Source organism: Anas acuta, chromosome 17 (genome assembly GCF_963932015.1).
Source record: "Anas acuta chromosome 17, bAnaAcu1.1, whole genome shotgun sequence".
Classification (NCBI taxonomy): domain Eukaryota; kingdom Metazoa; phylum Chordata; class Aves; order Anseriformes; family Anatidae; genus Anas; species Anas acuta.
This window is the reverse complement of record NC_088995.1, coordinates 10,331,301-10,352,664: the sequence shown is the minus strand read 5'-3', so window position 1 is coordinate 10,352,664 and position 21,364 is coordinate 10,331,301. Positions and strand designations below refer to the sequence as shown.

At 55.0% G+C, this 21,364-nt stretch overlaps 1 protein-coding gene across 2 annotated transcripts in view; it reads right to left on the bottom strand.

Annotated features, from left to right (window-relative positions):
* The window catches only part of SEPTIN5 (septin 5), a 42,155-nt gene that overhangs the window by 17,594 nt on the left and 3,197 nt on the right, over positions 1-21,364 (bottom strand). The window contains exon 1 of one of the 2 annotated variants that reach the window (XM_068654394.1): positions 6,222-6,290. The exons of the other annotated variant lie outside the window; for it this stretch is intronic. Within the exon in view, the coding sequence (XP_068510495.1) occupies positions 6,222-6,275 (54 nt within the window). The 5' untranslated portion in view covers positions 6,276-6,290. Of the gene's footprint in view, positions 1-6,221; positions 6,291-21,364 lie in introns of those variants that run through there. 2 annotated transcript variants of the gene reach the window in all.

Below are 21,364 nucleotides of genomic sequence, written 5' to 3'. Positions count from 1 at the left end.
CCAGGCAGTGAGAGCAAGGGCTTGGGGGTGCACAAGAAACACATCCAGACTTAGCTGCAATAACACCGAGGTTCCACCAGCCCTTCCACACCATAAACCACAATAGCTGCAACCAAACCCTCTCCAACCTCCACAGAGTCTCGTGGCCTGAACAACCCTTGTCTGCAGGCCGCAGGCCACACGGCCACCAACCACAAGCATGTGCCTGGGCACAGGCAGGCACGCTGCGTCCTCCCCAGCCCACTGCACCCAGTGGGAGCATTCTTCTGAGCTGGGATCACCACGAAGCCAACAATGGTTTGGTTGCGACAAAACCACAGTGTTGTTCATGGCCCCAGGAACCGTGCTGACGGCGCAGCCGGGAACAAGGAGCTTCTGTCTCCTGAGCGCCCTGAGCTCTCACATCACACACGGCTCTCGGGACTGGCAGCCAGGGAGGAATTCCAGCCAGGAGGCCACGCCTGGGAACGCAGAGAGCAGATCGGGAAAAGAAACCCAGAAGGGAAGGTCTTGGCTACAGAGAGCACTGCGTGGCCAGCGCTACGGCTTCCAAAGCGCTGAAGGTTTGATGGGTCTCAGACTCGGCCTCCTCTGCCCCTCCTAGAGATGCTCATCTTGGCTCCTCTTCCACCCAGAGGCACCAAAGCAGAAGCCATGAGCCAAGGACAGGCTTGTGCCACACAGACATGCTGCAGGACACACCCAGAGTCACTGGCTCAGGTTGGTCCATGTGCAAGCCTCCAAAGATGGCCAGGCCAAACCTTATTTTGCCTCTGCCCTTTCTCATTTCCCCCCTCCCTTTCCACGCAGGCCCTGGAAGTGCCCAGTATAAGCTCTGACCTGCTGCTCCAGCAAGAAACCTGATGTACAACAGCCTTGAGAGAGAACAACAGCACATGGGACACTGTGTGCAGTGGAGCTCAGCAGGGAAACGCACACCTTCACCCTTTCAAAATACAGCCCAAAACCAAAGTGTCTTCTGCCACCAGCAGAAAGGGAAACACAGCTGTGGGGTGCCCCAAGCCGGCCCCACCTCACAGACCAGCCCTTCTTTGTCATGCCTTGACACCAGAAAAGACAAAAAGTCACCACGCGGTGCCATCAGGCACAGCCTGAGCTCTCGGAGTTGCTGCTGCGTTGAGCACGTGCCTGCCAGCAAGGGGACCAGGCAAGAGCCAAGGCACGTGCCCTGCTTTCTGCAGGGTTTCTCCTTTGGCTCGGGGCGGCTGCAGCCCGGGAGCTGAATTGTGAGGGAAGAGCTGTGGCTGAGCACCAGCGGTGAGGGAGCCATGTCCTACTTCTGCCTTTGTTAAAGGAGATTTCTAGCCTGCAGGGCTGAAGACGGTCTCTGAGAAGAGGAGAGAGAACACATTAATTCATGGCTTTAGGTATAAACTCACAGAAGGCAAAATTTACCCCTAGGCAGCTGGCCAGAGAAGAGAAAACCTCCCTGAGAGCAGGGCATCAGCCTTGGAGGTGGGGGCAAGGCCCCACGCTGCACCCCCCCACCACACCCCCGTCGGGGGAGCACGGAGCCGCTGCAGCCCCCACAGTGCTGGGGCCTGGCAGGGACGGGCAGAGCTCAGCCACTCGGAGCCCAGCGCTGCGAGCGTGAGGATGGGCGAGGAGAGAATAGATCAGAGATGGAGGCAGGGAGAGGAAATTCTGCCCTTGGCTAAATTTACACCGTCCTGGCTGGGCTCCAGGGACGGCAACCAGCCCCCAGCCCCCACTGCGAGCTCCCAGCTCGGTTCCTGCCTTCTCCTCTCTCACTGCATGGAGAATCGGTGCTGGCTGCGGACAGGTAGATCCCTCGGTGTCATGAGGCTCAGACTCTGCTGCTCCAACAGCAGCAGCGCAGCACAACCACCCCGAGGCTCCTACTGACCTGACCCAGGAGAAAACACCTGGCTGATCTCAACTCTGAGGATTAATTAAACCTTGAGCTTGTAAGCGAGGCTCTGAGTAAGTGGTCACTGGAAGCATCAGAGCCCTGACACTTCAGTCAGGTTTCATTCTTTGATGCTCTGGAAAAAAGCAAGCAGCCAGATGAGCAGAGCTCTGCCGAAATCCCCAAACACGGGATTATTCCCCTGCACATACTGGGCCGCGAGCACAATCAACACAGCAACCAAATCTCCTGTGTTTTCTTTTACCTCCTCCACAGGTCAAGTTTTAATTTCCGCTGAAGGATCACTGCTGTTTTTCCACAAAATCCCTCCCGAAATCTATTAAATTGCATTTTAATGGCATTTGTGCTCCCTGCTCCCACCTGAAGCACCTCAGGCTCCCCAGGCGGCCCTGTGTGACTCACCAGGTGCCTCCGCTTCCAGCTCTGAAAAGGACCAGGGACCGTAAATTCCCTCCCACTTCTTTCAACTTGTGACTCCCTCTGGAGCGAGCTGACAGCTCTCGTCACACCCAGCTCCTCTGCTCTTCATTTAGGGTGATCTGTGAAACGTAAGAGCTTGGACAGGCACGGGCCCTGGCTGGAACTTTTCCACGAAACGCTCCGTTCCCAGCCTCTGAGGAGCAGCAGAGGAAAAGCCCCTTGCAGGCAGAGCCTCCCGGCTGCGGTACCCACACGATCCACGCGAGGGAGAAGCCGGCCAGCAGAATGCAGCTCTGCTGGGGTCTGGGTGCTCTGGGTGTTGCAGCCGGCAGGAGCAGGGAGCTCCCACTGCGGCTGCCCCTGACCGGGGCTGAAATCAGGCCGTGGAGCAGACTTCGCAGCCCTCGTTGCCCCTGCCCCAGGTAGGGTCAGGCAGCAGCACCTCCAGCTGGGGGCACGTTCCAAACCGTAGCAAAGGATGGGGATTTCCAAAGCTGGGCTGCTCAGACTGGAGGAGAAAGCAGGCGGTGCAGGAAGGGCTGCAGCAGCCCCTCAGCTCTCCCCTGCTCCAGCCACGAATTGGGCTTCAGTGGATTCCCTCCCTCCCACCTCAAAGCCACAGCTGGCAAAGGCAGAGAGGGGCATGGAGCCCTGCCAGCCCTGGGGAGCCAGGAACAAGCACGCCTGGGAGAAAACCAGGTACACATCGTCCCAGGGCACAGATGTTGGCTGGGCTGGGAGCTCTCTGGAGAGACAGGGTGGGAAACAAAGGTGACTTATGCTCAGAAATGGCCAGCTTCTGCAGCTCTCAGGTTGTCTGCCCCAATGCCCAGAGCATCAGCAGCTTTGGAAGCTGTCGATGCACATTTATGTGCTTCAACAGCAAAAGGGTAGGGAGAGAACCCTACAGGAGGTCCACTTTCAGCTTGCAGGCAGTGCTCCCAGTCCTGCATCCTTACTCAGAGAAGTCCCGCTGAAATACAGACATCTGCTCATGTGATTAGGGGATGCAGGATCAGGCCTGCCTGCCAAAGAGGCTGAATCCCAAACCAGAGAGGGTGTCAGGGCCTCTGAGCATCATGAGACGCTCCTGCCTGGCCCAACAGGGCCAGCCCGAGGGCATCAGCAGGGAAGGCAGTCCCAGCTGGGGCAGCACGGCACGGCGAGCAGGGATCAGGCAGGGGACAAACATTGCTGGAAAAAGCATTACCCAGGCGGGGATGCTCCTGGTTCATCCCTGGTACGCCCATCTCGGGGATACTCCCAGCTCTTCAAGGAGGTCTTGAACACGCTGCCTTTCCTGCAGGCTCCCAAAACAGCACTGGGAGAACACAAGCCAACTATCTTTGGGCCAGTTCCCAACCTCTGTCTGGGTCTCCCAGCTACAATTAACATAACTTTAGGAGTAGCTGATGCCCACAAGAGAGGAGGATGAGCCCACTCTTAGCTCACCAGATCATTTTTAATTCCATTACATTAGTTCAGGGAGAAAAGGCAGTGCTTAGAAACCTTCAGTCGTGGAAGGCACGCAGCAAGAGGAAGGCCAGCCCCAGCCTGTGGGAGCAACCACCCCCAAAAGGCACCACAGCCTGCAGCCTTCAAGGGCAGACAGACTGCTGTGTGCCATGGCAAGGGGGGAGAACACCTCCTCCTTCCCGTGGGGGCTCCCGTGGGGGCTCCCGTGGGTCTCCCCCCAGCCCCCAGCCCCCTTGGTTCCAGCCTCCCACCCTCCCCCTGCTGTCCCCCCAGAAGGGACCCCCAGGACTCCCCATTTCCCAGCCCTGGCAGCCCACATCAGCCTGCCCCGGGCTGGGCCCTGTGTCAGGACTCAGGTTTGTCTTTGCAGATGGATAATTAGATTCCCTTTCCATTTCCTTTTCCTCCTGATGGTTTCTCTGCCTGGCAATTTCCCCACAGCCCTGCATGATCCAGCAGCATTAGTCAGAGGGAAATTCTGCTCCCTTCCTCCCCTGGATGTTTCTTTTGGTTCAATATAAACAACAGAGCGAAGTGCGCAACAGTTGGAGCATTTCACTGCAGAAGCATTTGTCCTTTTCAGCCTGGCAAACGCGGCTTTCCCTCCCACACCTGCACCCTGCTCCTTCTCCCCGAGTGGCACGGAAAATGCCTGATTACAATCCGTGTGATGGTGTTGGCAATTGGAAGCAATCGGCTAATCAGCGGGAATAAGCAACAAGCCAGGCTGGGGTTGCAGCGCTCCTCGGTTTCTGAGCAGTGGCGCAAAACGCTGCTTCAGGGCAGGCACGGGAGGCACACCTGCTTGTCAGCAGAGCTGCGAGATGTGCTCGGGAGAGGATCACAGCACACAACAGCAGGAAACAAAAAGCTGAAGAGATGGAGGAACCCTGAAAGCTGGGTAAAGCAGCACAGCTCGCTCGCAGCGCTCTCAGAGCACCCACAGACGGAGCACACAGGACGCCTGCCCTGCCCAGCCCTGCCTGGCCACCACGCAGCTCTCCAGGAGGCAGTGCTGCTGCCTGAAGCCCTGATGTTTGCTAAAGCATCCCCAGGACCCGCAGAGAGGCACAGACACAACACCTCCGCCCCACAGAGAGCAGAGCTGCCCTGCTGGGCCTTCCAGCTCCCCGCCGATCCCCAGCACCAGAGCGCACAGAGGCAGGCAGTCGGCTGCAAGAGAGAAGAGAAGGTCGGGGCTGCAAAGCAGCAGTGCCTGTGCTAGGTCCACGCTTTAAAGACAGTCACATTGACAGCCCGAGGCTTCCTCAGCTCCGGCCAATGGACACAGGCTGGGAACAGGGTTGTTCCCTTCCCTGGCTGCCACCCACAGCTGTACGGCCACCCCGTGCCCCCCGCAGGTCCCTGCATCCCACCAGGCTGCAGCTCGCGACGATGCCATCAGAATAACCACAATGGGAACAAGGAGATGCTGTCCCACACCTGCTGCCCCCTTCTTCCCCATCACCTTGCTCCAGCAGACACTAAGCTTGGATGCACCTCTGTGGCACAAATCACCGCTCCTCTGCCCTGCAGCGTGCCTGGAGATTTACACGTTGTTAAACGTGGAGATGGGAGAAAATGTCAAGTCACGGAAAATCTAAATCAAACAGTGCTGTCTGTCAGAGAGAATTTAAGGAAAGTTTCTTCCAGCCTTAAGAGTAGTAGTCAGGGACTGCTGAGCATTGCTTCTCCTTCCCAGAGATGCTGACCACTAGGGAAAAATATGAGGAGTTAGCCTGAGTGCAGTGAGACGGAGCTGAAGGCCCTCTGCCCGAACCTGAGCAGAGATTGTGCTGGGTAGGAATCACAGAATCACAGAATTTCTAGGTTGGAAGAGACCTCAAGATCATTGAGCCCAACCTCTGACCTAACACTCAGTCCCCACCTACGTGCAGGCTCACAGGGGCAGCTGCAACAGACCCCAGAGATATCGCTCTCCTGAGCAGACAGGGACCGAGCAGCCAGTCTGTCTGTCTGTCTGTCCGTCTCCCCAAAGCAACCTCACACATCTCTCTGTGCCAAGGCACACCTGGGACGCCCGGCAGCCCTCCCAGTTTGGTTTTGCTCTCAGGCTCTGCCACCCACCCAGGCCACCTCCCTGCAGGCACCAAGGCCTTGCTCCCAGCACCCAGCACAGCTGCACGAGGCACTCAGTGTCCTGCAGAGAGCGGGGGCTGACCAAGCTGTTCCCACATCTCCTGCTCTGCCCCCTACAAAGCCCAAAAGAATCTGCCACTGATGAACCAGGATCCCCAGATTAACAGCTCGGAGCAGAGTGGTGATAAAAACAGCAGCGAGTGGCACAGGGATGAAAACAGAATCAGTAGGAGGGAAGGGAGAAAAACTGCGTGCAGGGAAGCTTTGGCCCTGTCTGGCAGCTGAGCTACAGGACTCTGCCTCCTCCTTTTACCGTTTCCACCTGCTTCAGGAGAGAGCACCAGTCCTCTTGCTCAACGCATCTCATGCTTTGAAACAGATTGCTTAATTCTTGGCAAATTGGGATCGGCAACTACCCTTTTCCTGTGGTTACTGCTTCCTCTCTGAGCACACAGCATTCTCTGGAGCCAGCAGAGACCTCGTGCTCCTCAGCCTGCCCGCCCAGGCCCTGTGACTCCCCTCAGCCGTTCCTCCCCTTGGAAGAGCCGTGTCTGCGGCGGACTGGCCATCACGGCAGGGCACGCACCAAGCTCTCCTTCCCTTCTCAACAAAACCTCCAGAGTCTCGCTCAGAGGCAGCAGAACGGAGCTTTCTGGGGGAGCAGCTCTCCTCAGTCGGGATGGACAAAGCGCCAGGCCACAGCATGAGCACCGCGGGCGGCAGCAGCACTCTGTGAGGCCGCAGCAGTGACAACTGCTGGACAAAATGACCCAGAATCAAAGCCACGGAGCATCCAGCACAGCTTCACGGAGGGGATCCTTCCCAACGGGATCTTGTCCCACCGCCTCAAGCCCACCGCCAGCTCTCAGCCCACTTGCGGTGGTTTCGTGTGCCAGCTGCTGACTGCAGGAGACGGGCAGCTCTCAACGCCCTGGCGAGTGCCTCCTGCAGCCATGGCCATGCCAAACTCTGTGCCAGCACGGCACCGAAGCTGCAAGCAGTGATGGGAGAGGACCAGGGGAGGGCAGCCAGGGGAGGGCAACCAGGGGAGAGGACCCCAGGGGCAGGCCTCAGGGCCCCGTGAATGGCACCAGGCAGCCCAGCTGCTGAACACCACCATGAGAAGCCAGCAGCCCTGCCTCCTGCAGCTCCTCAGCCCCATGGGCAGAGCCCCCCAGGCTGCTGCTCAGCCCACCCAGAGCGAGGGCAGAGCGCGGGGCCGTGCCAGCAGGCAGCTCCCTGCCTTAGCACCGCAGCCCCAGAGCCGACAAACCTCGTGCTGCCGGCAGCGCCTGCTACAAAAGCTCCTTTGTTCCTGCCACGCGAGCCCAGCCCAGGCTGCTGCCCGGACACACCGCCTGCATTGTGCCCTCCTGACACAGGAGGCTGGCAGGGCTCGGAGGCTGCTCTCTGGCTGCTGCTGGGGCTCGCTCACAGGGGGTGCCGGGGGGCTGAGCCCAGGCAGGCAGCGAGCACCAGCGCTGCAGGGCCTCTGTCAGTGACAGCAGCACAAGCCTCCCTTGGGGCTCTGCTGACCCGAAGCCCTTGTCACAGGCACGCAGAGCTCCTCTGCCCCCCGGCTGGCCACACTCACCTGCCACTGCCCCGCCACGGCACGGGCAGAGCTGGGGGGTGCTGAGCAGAGGGCACAAAGGGGGCGTTTTAAAGCACGATCCCCACTTGCCCATGCACCTTCAGGCTGCTCCATCACGCACAGGCACAGAGACCTGCCTCAGGCAGAAAGGAGGAAAGCAGGACCGTGAGCTGCCATCCCCACAGTGACACTGCAGGATCTGCTTCCAGCCCCTGCTCCCACACAGTGCAAGAGGGGCAGGAGGGGAGCGGGAATGCTTTTGCTGGATCCCAAGAAGGGTTAAATTCTCTCTATTCAGCAATGGTGGGAGGGAATTTATCTCCAGGCAGGAGCCTTGATACCACCTGGGATGAAGCCAAGAGAAAACCAAATTCCTCCAGTGAACTTATCCCCCTCCAGTGCTGCCTACCCAGCCACAGGGAGTTTCCTCTGCAGCCACGCAGCCACAGAGACACAGCACTGTTTTTATTTTCCCAGCCGCAGTCTGCCACAGCCCAGCATCTCTTCGTTGGAGCTGGAGCCAGCAGACAACTAGGCTTAAGGGGAAGCGGCTGGACTCCCCCGCAGGCCTGGCGAGCCGGCGCTCCGAGGCTGCTGTTCCTGGAGCACACGGTCCCTCGCTGCAGGAGGAGCTGCGTTTGGCAGGGCAGCCCCAGCAGCCGGGGTGGAGCTGGCCTCGCCTCGCCGGACACTGGCGCGGTCCAAGGACTTCAGGCTCCAACTGTGCAAGAGAAAATCCCGGCTGTCTCAGGGGAGCAGATGTCAGGGCAGGAGGAAGAAGGGCCCTTTACCATGTCAGGAAGGAGAATCCTCCGGTAGGCTCTGCAAGCAGTGGCTGCCTGTGCTCTCCTCAGCTCCCCAGCACCGCCTGGGACCTGGTGGTGACCGCTCAGCTGGCTGCCCCCACCCCCTGCTCTGCAGGACGGGGCCAAGCTCTTCACCAGGAGCTACCCTGACACATGGTATTTCGAGCTGGGCCTCTTCTCCAACTGTCTTTGGACTCTGTGCTGTCATCTCTTCCTTCCAGAACGACCAAACACCCCACAGCCATCCCCAGCTCCCAGCACACTCGCACCCCGTGCCACAGCCCAGCACCAGCTACACCCCTGCCCCAAGCAGCGGGGCAGCTCGGTGCCAAGCAGCCCTAAATCCTGGCAAACGGGGTGAGATGCCAGGACCTCACAGGGAGAGGTCCTCAGGAGAGGAGGGGCTGGGGGCTGGCATGCTGTGGGACGTTAGATCCTACCCCCTACATGCCAAGAGCCCTCCACTGAGCGGGGAGCACCGGGCTCTCCCCAGACACTCAGTCTCTCGTCTGCAATGTTCAAAGAGCGATGGAAGCTGTGGTCGGAGCTCCAAACACCACTCCACCTCAGAGCTGGAGACAGATGAGGTCACCTCCAGGCTGAAATCACTTCCTTTCTCAAGCTGCTCAGAAGACTGTGCCACAGAACGAAAAGAGTGGGATGGGTGGGGAGGGAAACCCAAATCAGCAGAGCATGTTCCCCATTAAGAGCTCAACACTTCATTAATCTCTGCCTCCCAGTCGGCTGCCACCCGACCCCCCCCCCCCACCTCCCCTCCCTCCTTCCCCTGCAGGAAGGAGCCTGGCAGGGGCTGCTCTGACTTAAAGCCGGGCATGGCACAAGCTGCATGGGTCTGTGCCTGAGCCCCAGCTCCCCAAATTCCACCCTGGCAGGGCACGAAGGATTAATCACAGCCTAGTGCTGCCACAAAGCTCAGCCACACTGCTCCACCTCGTGCCCAGCTCCAAATTCTGACCTGCCCTGCAGCAGCCCAACTCCTCATCCCCAAGCACATGGTGGGAAGTGAGCCGTACCGCTACCGAAGCCATCCGCACCGAGCACAAAGCCCCGCAGTCTCTCCGGCACAGCCCCACTCTCCGGTGTCCATGGAGAACACACAGCCAGACTCGATCCCAGAACAGCTCCGTGCTGGGAACCTGGGCAGCGAGCACAGCACAGGCTGATCCCAACTAGTTCTAGAGGAGGTGGCAGACAGGAGCAGCTGAGGATCTACCAGGCTGTAAAACTGCTGCAGCCTCCAGACAGTGCTGCAGTCAGCTACTGGAACAGCACCATGCACGTGAGCTGGGCCACCATGCTGGCCACAGGGACAACTGGATTCTCACTTCACACCCAGCTCAGGCACCTCGAGGAACCAGGCAGCACGGGGGCATCCTCAGGACAGGAGCCTTGCAACAGCCGCGCTTGGCAGCAGCAACCAGAGGGACTGTTTGGTGGCATCATTTAGAAACACACTGACCACAGATGGATCAGTGTCTCAGCCTTGGAAGCGCTGAGCTTCCCACAGTGCCTCAAGCAGTAAGGGCCAGGATACGTCACGGTCACACAGCTCCTTCCTCTAAGGCCATGGTTTTGTCCCCTCACGCCAGAGTTTGCCCTGCAGAGGGAGGCTCTGAGGTTTTGTCAGCCCCTTCTAGAACTCCCCGTCTGCCATTGCGGTGGCAGCCACAACGTGGAAGGGGCCGTTTTGTGAGCCAATACCCATGCTGCAAGCCATGTGCTGTTCGGGCCCAAACCAGCTCCAGCCCGTGCATGAAAACGCACAAGACCTTGGTCCTGAACGTGTGCCACAGCAGTGACCGGCCTAAAGCAGCCCTGGGCAGAACTTCTTGCTGCCACAAAGTGATGGAGGTGCAACGGAGAGAGACGCAAAGGACCCTGTTGTGTGCACAGCTGTGGATCACGTGGCACTTATTTCTCGCATTTCCTACCAGCAGATAAAAAGCTGGCACTCAGGACCATTTGCTGGTTTCTCTAGCTCACACAACATCCCTGGAGCTGAACGGCCAGAGAAGTACGGCATGACTGCTTCTTCCTTTGTTCCCTGAACTTCTTCCAGAGCCCAACCCTGGATACCAACCAACCAAGAAGATGCTGAAAGCTAGAGCTTTCCCCATTGTGGGCTTCAGCCCTTCTAGAAGTGGTGGGCACCAGAGAAAGGAAACTCTTAAACTCTGGCTCCAGGCACAGAGAGCTGGGCTGTACACGTGGGTCTTCTTCAGCACAGACTAGCAATGAGTACAGTATGGGATGGGCACGTTTTGGTGCAGGAAGCAGCAAGATGTTCCCACCTGCCTGCATTCCCACCGGTTTCTTCCTGCTGGTTCTAGCCTCACATCTGTAACTTGGTAAGATGCCAGCAGAAGCCATCAACATAGCGAGGACCTGGTGGGGAAGCAAATATCCAACAGCCAGGTCACCTCGCTGGGACGATGAGCAGTTGCAGCCCTCCTACACAGCAGTGCCTGCTGGCTCCTATCAGGAGAGCTCCAGCAGCAGTGAGCCGAGCGTGCTTCACATCCCACTGCCCGGAGGAGCACCAGCACAAGGCAGAAACATGCCTGAAGTCAAACATTTGGGCTAAGGGCACTCCTGAGGCTCAAAGGAAGCTTCAGTTGCCGTGTGACTGACTCAGCCGCAGAGGAATGGAGCCACTCTTCCACCAAAGCAGCTGCTGTATATCCCTAAAATCACAGCCTCCAGACAGAAGCTCAGAGGTATCACGTCCTGGGCTTCAGTTCTGCCACCTCTGAAGCAGCTGTGAGAACCCACGTGGAGCACCTGCCCTTGGTGTGCCAGGGATCCTGCCAAGCCACCAGGGATCCTGGGCTCAGAGGCACCCAGGAAGGGCTGTGCTTTCACCCTACCCCCAGCCACCCTGGAGAGCTCTCCAGGCACTCACACCAGCGCTGGTTGCAGAGACCTCCTGCTTCCTGTAAGCTTCCCACTTCTCCAGTACTCAGCTGCTCCTCGTGTGCAGGATCAGGCAGACATTTTATCCACAAAGCAGCTGTACATGAATAACTCCACAAGTGAGAGCAGGCATGCACTAAATTCAGATTCAGAAATTTCATACATGTTTGTTTTGGTAGGGTTTTGGGGGGACACTCACTCAACATACAGGTAAACGCCATCCAGACTGAAAGCAAAGGCTTTGCTCAGTGCAGCCTAATAAGAACCAGGCTGTGCCATGCCTGAGGAACTCACGGATAGGAGGCTAATATACAAATACACACCCTGTACTTTCCAAACCTAAGCTTGTGGACAGTTGAACATTCTGGGCAGCAAGACCTGAGGCTAGGGAAGGGATGCTGTGAACTGTTAGTCTATTAAGATCAACAGAAAGTAACCTAATTCCAGAAAAATCCCGCTTCCCAGGCAAACCAGGCTCCCTCTCTGTGAAGGAATTCCACAGGCTCGAGGACATCAGTGCCCTGGCAGAGCTAGAGATGACGAAGGTTGTATTTTCCTTTTCCAGTAATACTTAGATTTGACTATACAAACTGTTCCCTTTGGAGCAGATCCTATTTCACTGTTTACACACAGCCTTAGAACTGGATTTTAAAGGTGAAAGCACCTACTCCCAAACGGCAGGGAGCCGCTCAGTACAGCTGCTACAGCAAACAGCTGCTTCGCTGCACTTCTCTCAGACTCTTTGCCCAGCCACCCCTGATGTCATTTCCTTATCCAGGAAGAGCAGGGCACAGGAGGAGTTCAACCAGGCAAGAATGTCAATTATCAATACAGCAAAAGGAAAGAGGAGATCTGCAACAGAAAAGCTTACAAGAGTTTTTTTTACCTGCTGTGACAAGTCAGGTGAAGCAGGGACAGGCACAGGGGATGCAGAAGCTTTCAGCCTCAGGGCGAAGCACTGCTGAGCTCTGCAGCCCAGAATTTATCATCTGGAGAGCGGATTGCGACCAGCTACATGCTCCTGGGGAGCACAGCCCCATGAAGAGGGTCCTGAGCCACAGCACAAAGGGCATTCCAGCCCCAAATGGCTCGCAGTCTGAAGCACACAAGAAAACTAACGGGTTATCCCATCAGAAACACACAAAATAACTACACTTCCCTCCTCCAGCTGTATGGAATGGTGCACATGTGGGGTGGGGATGGGGGGATTGATCCCTTCAGAGCCATTTTCCAAGAGCTAGGGCTCTTACTATTTTTTTTTCAGGCAGAGATGAAAGGGCCATTCAGAGCAGCCTGGAACCCGCCTCCTGCAGTATTTTCCTAGTTATTTTCCTCCACCAAGCCTTTTCCTGGATTTAATCCGGGGACCACAGCGCATGAAAGGCAACTGTAAGCCTGGCACCAGGTGTGTAAACTCCTCAGCAGCAGCTTGCTCATGGGAGATGGCGAGAGCTCCTGCTACACAGCAGCTGAGATCAGCTACAGCAGTGGGGGGAGAGCAGCAGCAGCCAGCTCACCAAGGCTGAGCCTGTAAAACTCCAAGGGTCCCTCGCCCCTCTCAGTTTCAAAGGACTTGTGCACTTTCATCCACGTTGACAGAAAGCTGGCCACAGATTTGTATTTTATTGCAAATTCCCCCAAAGATTTGCCTTTAAAATAACTATATTCAACAGTGGCCTTTGTGGAAAAGCTGCTGTTTCATCCTATTGTCTTTCATCTCTACGTCAGCCCAGACTGGAGGAACACGTCAGCCCCTGGTTAATCCCAAATACGCCTACAGAGGCACCACGAGTGGGATCGCAGTGCCGGGCTGTGGCCCAGGAGAGGGTTTCACAGACAGCACTGCCACACGGCCACCAAGCAGCCCTGGCGCTGTGCCACAAGGCCATAAGAGCTCCCTGCACTTAGCCCTGGGAACAAGAACATCGGAGCTGCTCTTATGGTCTTCCCCCAGAGGCAGGGGCTTACAACCCAACCCGGCCATTCTGGCAGATTTCAGAGGTAACTCAGTATAAAATACCACGGCCAGAGCAGGAAACACAGTTTGACCAGGACAGACCTGGAATACTGGGATTTTTCCAAGAAAATCTCAGGAATGGTATTTTCTACCAGATTTAAAGGCATTTTTCCTCTCTCATCATCAAAAAACACAGCCTTAGGGACAAACCTTAGCACAGAACTGGACTGTTGGAGACAGAGAGCTAAGCCCTAAACCTTGCAGAGGGTCATTAAAGGAAACACAATCTGAAACATCCTGCTCCACTCCTCCTCTAACTCTTTCCACCTTAAGGTACCAGTTTCTTCCCCCAAAATTGAGTGAAAAAGCAATCAAAAAAGGTTGGCACCCCAAATTGAATAACTAATGTCACTCTATCAGTGATACAACCCAATCGCACAGAATAATCAGGGTTCTCGATAGCATCTGTTCTTTCCAGATAACATTACTGTGGCTATTTCAGTCCTGACTGCCACTCTAATTTGCAGTTTATTCAACCAGAGCCATCAATATAATCTGTACTTGCCCCGCAGCAGAACTGTTAGCAGTGACTCACTGATACAGTCCTGATCTGAAGGAACAGCTCATTGTGAAATCCTCACTCCTGCGGATTTTTTTTTTTTAATGGATTGTTGATTTCATTTTTTTTCTGGGCTTCACCTGAAAATAACCAGAATGGTAAAGTGCAGGAGGTGGAAGATGGGGGACATTAATGGAACGGGCACTGGAAGAGCAGAGTTCGTGGAAATGTCACCTTTGAAGTGATTACAATGGATTTCTGGAAGCCAGAGAAATGAAACTGGACTAAAGAAGTTATTAGAGGAGACAAAGTCATTTGACTGTAAACGCTGCGGTTGTTGGACACACAAAGCGCAGCAATACCCAACGTCAGGAAGAACTTTGAGGCAATGAAGAGGAAAAATTGCATTTGCTAAATTGTGCTTTCCTATGAGGCAACCCAAAAGCAATGGAAACAGCCACACGGGTGAGAAGGACGAGTGGGGCAAGAGCAGCAACGCTCAGCTCAGGCAGGAAGCTCAGAGCCACAGCACGCCCTGTGCAATGCAAGCTCAAGGGAAAGCCACAGCAGGCCAAGAGCTCAAGTCACTCGCGGCCTTTTAATGGCCATGAACAGCTCTTGGGACCTGCAGCACAGCACAAAGTCAAAGCTCTGTATTTGTCAGATTCCAGGGCTAAACATCTCCAAGCAAATCCCAGAAGCAATGCTACATGCCCAACAGGGAGGGATCACCTTGGGCTCCCAGCCCAGGTTCAACTCCCTAGGCCAAACAGAGGTCTCCTGGGATTTATTTCCTGGAACCGGTTCTCGAGGCGTGTTTTGTGGTGGGATCTCCTCCTGTTGTCCCCTACATGCTCTCAGACTACACAAAGTCAAGCAAATCCCACAGTCTTGGGAGATAAGAGGAAAGCAAAATCTGTAACGAGAGCATTCCTGACCTATGCACAGGGTAACGCCCCCTCACCTGCTCGTCTCTGGAACCGACTGTTCCCACTGTGCATGACCAAATTCAGGGCCCAGCTTTAAGAAATTGTGATGGCACTCTTCCCTGATGTAATTCTGCTCTAAGCGGGGAAATATTTTTCTTTTCAGGCTCATTTACAAACCACTGCCTCAGGAATACAAAGCAAGACCTGCTTTCTCCACTGAAGGAAACACATGCTGGCCTATTCTCTGCACAAAGGAACATCCACGAGCTTTGCAGAGAAAAATGAGATGGTTCAGGAAGCTTTCAGACCAACCAGTCCCATGAGATCCCTCATTAGCAACCCCACACACACTGCACTGCTGCTACATGAAGAACAACTCCACCAGCACCAGCACTTGTTTACCAAGAGAACAATTCTGCTATTGACCGACACCTGCCCATGACACTATGGCCACGGGAGGAGCAGGAAGATGTTCAGATCACATCGGCCATTCAAAGTAGGCAGCAAAACGCCTGGCACTGCCTGGAGCCTTCCAGCAGCTGCTGAGGACTGGCCCTACCAGCTCAAACAGAAAGGCTTTCACTGACGTTAATGAGAGCTGCTGGAAATAATGCCACCACACAGCTAGGAGATGGCAGGCAGCCTTTCTGTTCGAGGACCAGCAGCCCAAACAGAGCAGGCACTGAGGAAGAGGAACCCTGAGCTCCATCCAGTTGGTTTTGGTTTATTTAAACTCCTCTGAAGTCAAATGCTGTGAACCTAGCATCAGCTGAGCGTGGTGGGGCAGGCCAGATAAAGCAAGTGACAAGGACACGCTCCTGCTCACAGCAAAGTCAAAAACCTGTCCTGCTCGTAGGAGCGATGTTTCTGAGGATCCCAAAAAGGTCAGTGTGCCAGTGCTGGGGTGCACACGGAAGACACACCTCTGACTTTCTCACCTCTGTGGGCCTGGTGTGAGCTTCTGAAGTGTCAGGCTTCTGGCAGACTAGAGCAGATCCAGAGCATTCGGCTGCTCGGTGGACCTGGAGTCCTTCCCAAGCATGTGCCTGGATTAACTGCCCAGAAGAAGCACCAAGTCCTGTTAAATAACTGTCCTCTCTAATACCTGCTTCCCTCATAAATATGCGCTCTGCCAAGGGCTCCTTTCAAGGGAAGAAGAGCTCTTGAAAGTAAGCAGACAACAACAACGGTATTAATCTCAGGAGCGAGGCATGAGCAGCTCCCCTTCTGCGTGCTGCAGCCAAGGGAGGCAGAGCACTGCTCCAGCCACGTCGCTGACACCACCTAGGCAGTGTCAGGACTGGAAGTGCAGCCTCTCGGAGACAGGAGAGCATCTCAGCATCTCTCTTTCTGCCGTGATGACACACTCCTGCTCCCCTCTCAGCGCTGTACAGTCACAGAGCAGGGCTTTTCTACAGGCCAGCTGTATCACTCCATTTAACCCCCTCAGCCTTGGCTCAGCCCGCTCCCCAGAAAGCAGGATGAACACCAGCTCCCCAAAGCCTGGGTTCTTTTTCTTCTCTTACTGCCTGACCAGCTGGCACCAGCTCCTCTGAGCAGCACGAAGCTCTGAGAATTTATAGGGTCCTAAAAGCCTGAAACCTCTCTGACATTTTTTATGGTGGGCTTTGAGCAGAGAGAACTTACTGTTGGTCCACGTGGACATTTCCAACACCGTCCATCTACATTTCCAGCACTTCACACCACCTAACTCCCAATGCAGAGACTCAGGAGAGCTCCAAACTACACAGAAAACACAACTGGGGGACAACGTGGGTAGGACAGGCAGACAGCAGCTGCCCAACTTTGTGAGTCATATTTCACCTGGACATATACTTTACGTAGTATGTAATTTATTTAGAAATAAAAGCGGATGGCAGGCTGCAGGCTTTAAAGAGACTTCACGTGTGCGTGTATCACGGCAAGAATGAGCTCAGCACAGCAGGCAGGATTAGAATAGTTCCCACACTGAGGGAAAAGCCAGGAGACATTACAGAATGCGTGGAAAAAAAAAAAAGTGAAGTGACTCGTCTGGGAAGTGATCTTAAAAATAATTGTAACACAAACTGAAGCATTAAAAGGCCTGGTCTGCTCTCGTGTGTGCTCACACAGCTCTGAGCATCAGGGGTCTGCAAGGCAAAATGAAACAGTCACCGGAGCACAGCCCACGTCTGCACCGCCAGGGGCTTCGCCTCACAGAAAGCAGAAGGCAGACGCTGAGCCCTTGGAGCCTCTTTTCCCACAGGCGGAGGGGATCTTTTCTTCCCCTCCCTTGCTTCTGCACTGAGAACGTCCAGAGGTCAGCGGGACGGGCTCGCTCCCCGTGGCCGCTCTCCAGGAGCTAGCACTCAGCAGCCCGCGGTTTATTTGCTCAGCCTGCATTCCCAGCTCCCGCTTCCCCGGGGCCAGGAGTCATTCTGGGAGAACGGCACCAGCTGCCCTGGGTGGGGTGAGGAGGAGACAGGCCATCCCCGCTCCGTGCACACACCCTGGACACTCTTGATAACACGCTTCAAAACAAACGGGGCACTCCCAAAGTTCCCAGGGAGAGCAAAGAGCTGAGATGAACAACGCTGGCAAGCGCAGGACCTTGGCTCTCCTGCTCCAAGCAGTCACCCCACGGGGCCGCAGCAGTGGCAGGCAGGGACGGGTCAGCCACCACCCTGCTCCCGCCTCCCCACCAGCTAACTTCAGCGAGCACTCCAGTCCTGCCGCAGGCTCTCCCTGCTGTCAGCAAGCCCAGCTGTGGGGGGAAGCAGCACAAGCTGCGAGAGAAAAGCTGGAGATAGAGCTTGTACCAGGGGCTGCCCGCCTCTGCCTGGCTCCCAGCTCCCCTGCTGCCTGGCTGCCACCTCCAACTCCCGAGTACGCACGGCAGCAGGAGATCCTCCGGCACACCCGGCTTGTGCAGTCCTTGCCGAGCCTCCTCAGCCCTTGCTGGCACAGCACTGGGCGGATGCAAGCTGCACCCAGCAAGGTTTCTGCCATCTCAAGCATCCCTGCGTTGTGCTGTCCTGCACGGCACAGCTGCATCTCTCTTCCAGAAATTAACTTCAGCTTTAACTTCTACCCCCTCTCATTTTTATTTATTTATTTATTTTTTTGATTTCAGGAGCAGACAGTTGTACTAAAGCTAAACAATCCTCCTCCCACTCTTGGCATCACACCCTTGCAGATGCTTGCGCAGGGTTTCACTTCCTCTTGGCCAACACTTGGCCAAGCTTTGCTCATCAGCAAGCCGGGCCCTGCAGCCCTCCGGTGCTCTCCTCCCAGCACGCAGCCGCTGTGGCAGCGCTCGGGGTGCCACACGTAGGTAGGGACTGGGAGTGACAGGCCGAAGGAAGGCACTGCAGTCTGAAGCTGAGCGTCAGCAAGCCATAAGATTCCGATTAATGAGCTGGAAATACACTCCTAGAAGACAGGGAATTAAGAATGCTAATCTAGTCAGGCCTCAAAACATAAAGGGCTCTTACTTGAATTGGGAGCAGCAGAAGATGTCTTTGGCTTTCTGCGGTCCAGCTGCTCTGGGTAGCGTCACACAAACAAGTCCTTCCCCTCAGCACACCCAGTGCCACCTTCCACTGCTCACTTTAAACGATTTTTCTGGGCTAGCAAGTCACGGATGACCAGCAGCACACACGCTGATGAGGAGCACATGTTCTGGGATGCGATCCCAGCCTTTCTGATACACCACACACAAATCCAGCTCCCGAACATCCCTGTGGGAACGAGATGACTGCAAATCTCTTCACTGCTCCAGGGACGATTCTTTGGGACAAAAGGAATGCGTAACAGCCGACAAACATTTTTCCTGTGCTTCGAGGCTAACCACACTGTAGACATACACACAGAGACAAAATCCAGCCCATGTGGAATTATTCCAGTATGCTGTGAAACAACTTGCATATGCCTCACAAAAATCTGAAGTCACACAATGTATTAGAGACGTCGCATATTTCCTTCAGAAGTTACGGAGGGTTGCTCTGGGAGATTTCACTGTCCCAAGGAAATCTCTGCCTGGGGCAGGAAGGGGACAAAGACCTAATGCTGGTCAGGCAAGAACTCTGTGTGGGTGAGCAAAGAAGGTGCACTCCAGTTTGTACTCTGCTATCCAGAAAAAAAGTAGCACAGCAGTCACCTGAACTGGAAGAGCAATGAGAGAAACCCTCCTGGCTTACTTAGCAGATATCTCAGCAAGAAGTGCTCGAAATGTTAAAGATGGAGCCAAGCTCTCCAGGCAGGGACTCAGCACACATGGGCTCTGTCTGACAGCAGCAGCAGAGCAACAGCAGCCACCGCTACGGCAGTGGGGTGACACAGGACTGCCGGGGAAACCCCTCGGACTGAGTATTTAAAACTAATTCAGCAGAGCTCTAACACAGCAGGGACCCAGCCTGGCACAGTGAGCGACCAGCTGGCTGAGCACAGAATCGTCCCTGGGTTCCCAAGACGTCCATGTCACTGGGCACATAACAAACAGCAACTCAGGCCGAGACAGGGCAGCTGCACGGGCTCCAGCAGACGGCACTCAGGCTGTTCCCCTCCAGCCTTGCTTCCCCTCGGATCTTGCAGCAAAGTACCCTCTGCTCGAAGGGCAGGACAGGGCTGTGACAACAGCCTTGCATCTATTTCCTGCCAGGACAGTCCTGCAGAGGATAGCACTGGTGTGCAGCTGGTATTATTCCTGAGAGCATTAGGAGGTTGAATGAGACTCTTTGACTTTGAAGACTAAAAGCATGCAGGGACTGGGTTTCTCCTTCATTTAGGCAGCAGCAACGCTTTCACCTCTGTACCTACGAACTGCCTTTGATAAGGCCCCAGCAGGCTGCAACCCAGCGGCTGAGCACCAGTGTCACAAGCATCTCTTGGGGTTAAACGAACTGCTACCTCGTTAGCATCAGCGAGGATCAGACCACAACAACTGCCACACATTGGGCTAACATGCCCAAAATGGCCCTGCCCAATTCACATAAGGGCAGCACAATTTTGGACACACACGTAAGTAGCCAAGCAGTTCGTGGAAATTCAAGGGACAAAAATCCCCGCGCAGGAAACATTTACTTCTCCTTTTCAGGAACTGCAGATTGCTACTCGCACTGAGAGGGCCGGGGCTGGACCCCTCCCCAGCCCTGTACTGGTGCCCATTTCATCCATTTGGAGCATAAATAATTGAAGAGAGAAAACAGCAGCAGGAGGAGGCAGGCTGTGCCCAGCTCTCCAGCAGCCCTGTTTCACCATGCAGCCCATGTCCTGACCTGCTTTTACAGCCCTTTTCTAAGGGCAGGCAGAAAAAAAAGGGGAAAAAAAAAAAAAAAAAAAAAAAGAAGTCAAAGTGCCCAGGATGGACTTCCCTCCAGAGCCCAGAATAGCCCATCTGTGTGACGCAGGGGCCTCCTGCAGCAGGCCTGTTTAGCCAGATGCCCAGCAGAAGGACAAGTAGGGCTGAATCTCTCGACCTGCTGCAGTCCCACCCAGCTCCTGACACACTGTGCTGAGCACCGAGCCCTTGCCCAGTGCGGAGGGCAAGGAACCAAGCTTGCCTTTTGAAATGGGCCAAAAACAATGAATGAAACACACCAGGCTTCTCACAGAGAAGTAAAAGTTTCCACCCCTATGCTACGTCTGGCCAAGATACACTGGGGCAGCAGAACCACAAGCAGAGATGTGCTGCTTTAAGACCTTTTCCAGTGTTTAGCTCTAGATGCTGTGACTAATTTGCTACTCCCTTTCTGGCAGGCACATATTGGTGGCCAGGATGCAAGACCACTACTGAAAAACACAGGTTGGAAGAAGCACTAACATGGAGAGTCAAAGTGAAGCAGCCTCACCCAGAGCCATCAATGACACAGTGAGAGACGATCCAGCTGTGGGGAAACAGCCGCGTGCCAGATCCAAACATCATTTTGCTTTCTCCTAGAGAAAAAACCCTCACCACAACCACCCCATCCGAACCGATCCAGATCACAATGGACTTGTGCACAGGAACACAGATCCCTGTTACCACTCCCAGTGACTCAAAGAATCACAACTACAAAGTCATAGGGTTAACCCTGAGAAAATTGAAAAAGCCTGTAGAACTGTTTCTCTTCCAGGTTCTGTTTTCTCTACAAGCTCAGGCACAAGAAAGCAGAGCTTTCGCCACATCACAAGATTATGATAAGAATTATTTTAAGGAAAATACTGAGGTGAAAGATAAAAATGCTGCAGCCATGTAACACAGGTATGAATCCTCCAGGCTGCTCCAGCCCAGAGTTGGAGGCCAAGATCTGCCCAGCAGCAAGCTGCTGCACACGGGAACCGATCCTCGCGCAGAACATTTCATCAGGTATTGCACAAAATTCAGCTAATCTATTTTAGTCTCATACACGCACACTGAAACTGAAGTCACGCTAAGGTCATCCTCAACTAGTTCAAGACACAGGAGTCACCACTCCTCCCTCCTCCTAATCTGCTCTTTGTCATGAGCAGCCACCTGCACCTGCAGCGTGTCACGGGCGGCATCTGGAAGTATCTCTGGTACCTCTGCACTACATGGAAGGAGGTTACACAGTTCTTGTAAGCCCACCTGAGTTTTTCTCTCCATAAACACAGTAGAAAAAAGGAGAAGGCGACAGCTCATATTAGCAGGGATTGGGGGATTTCCATCAGCCAAAGGTATCTGGTAGGCAAGACTAGGG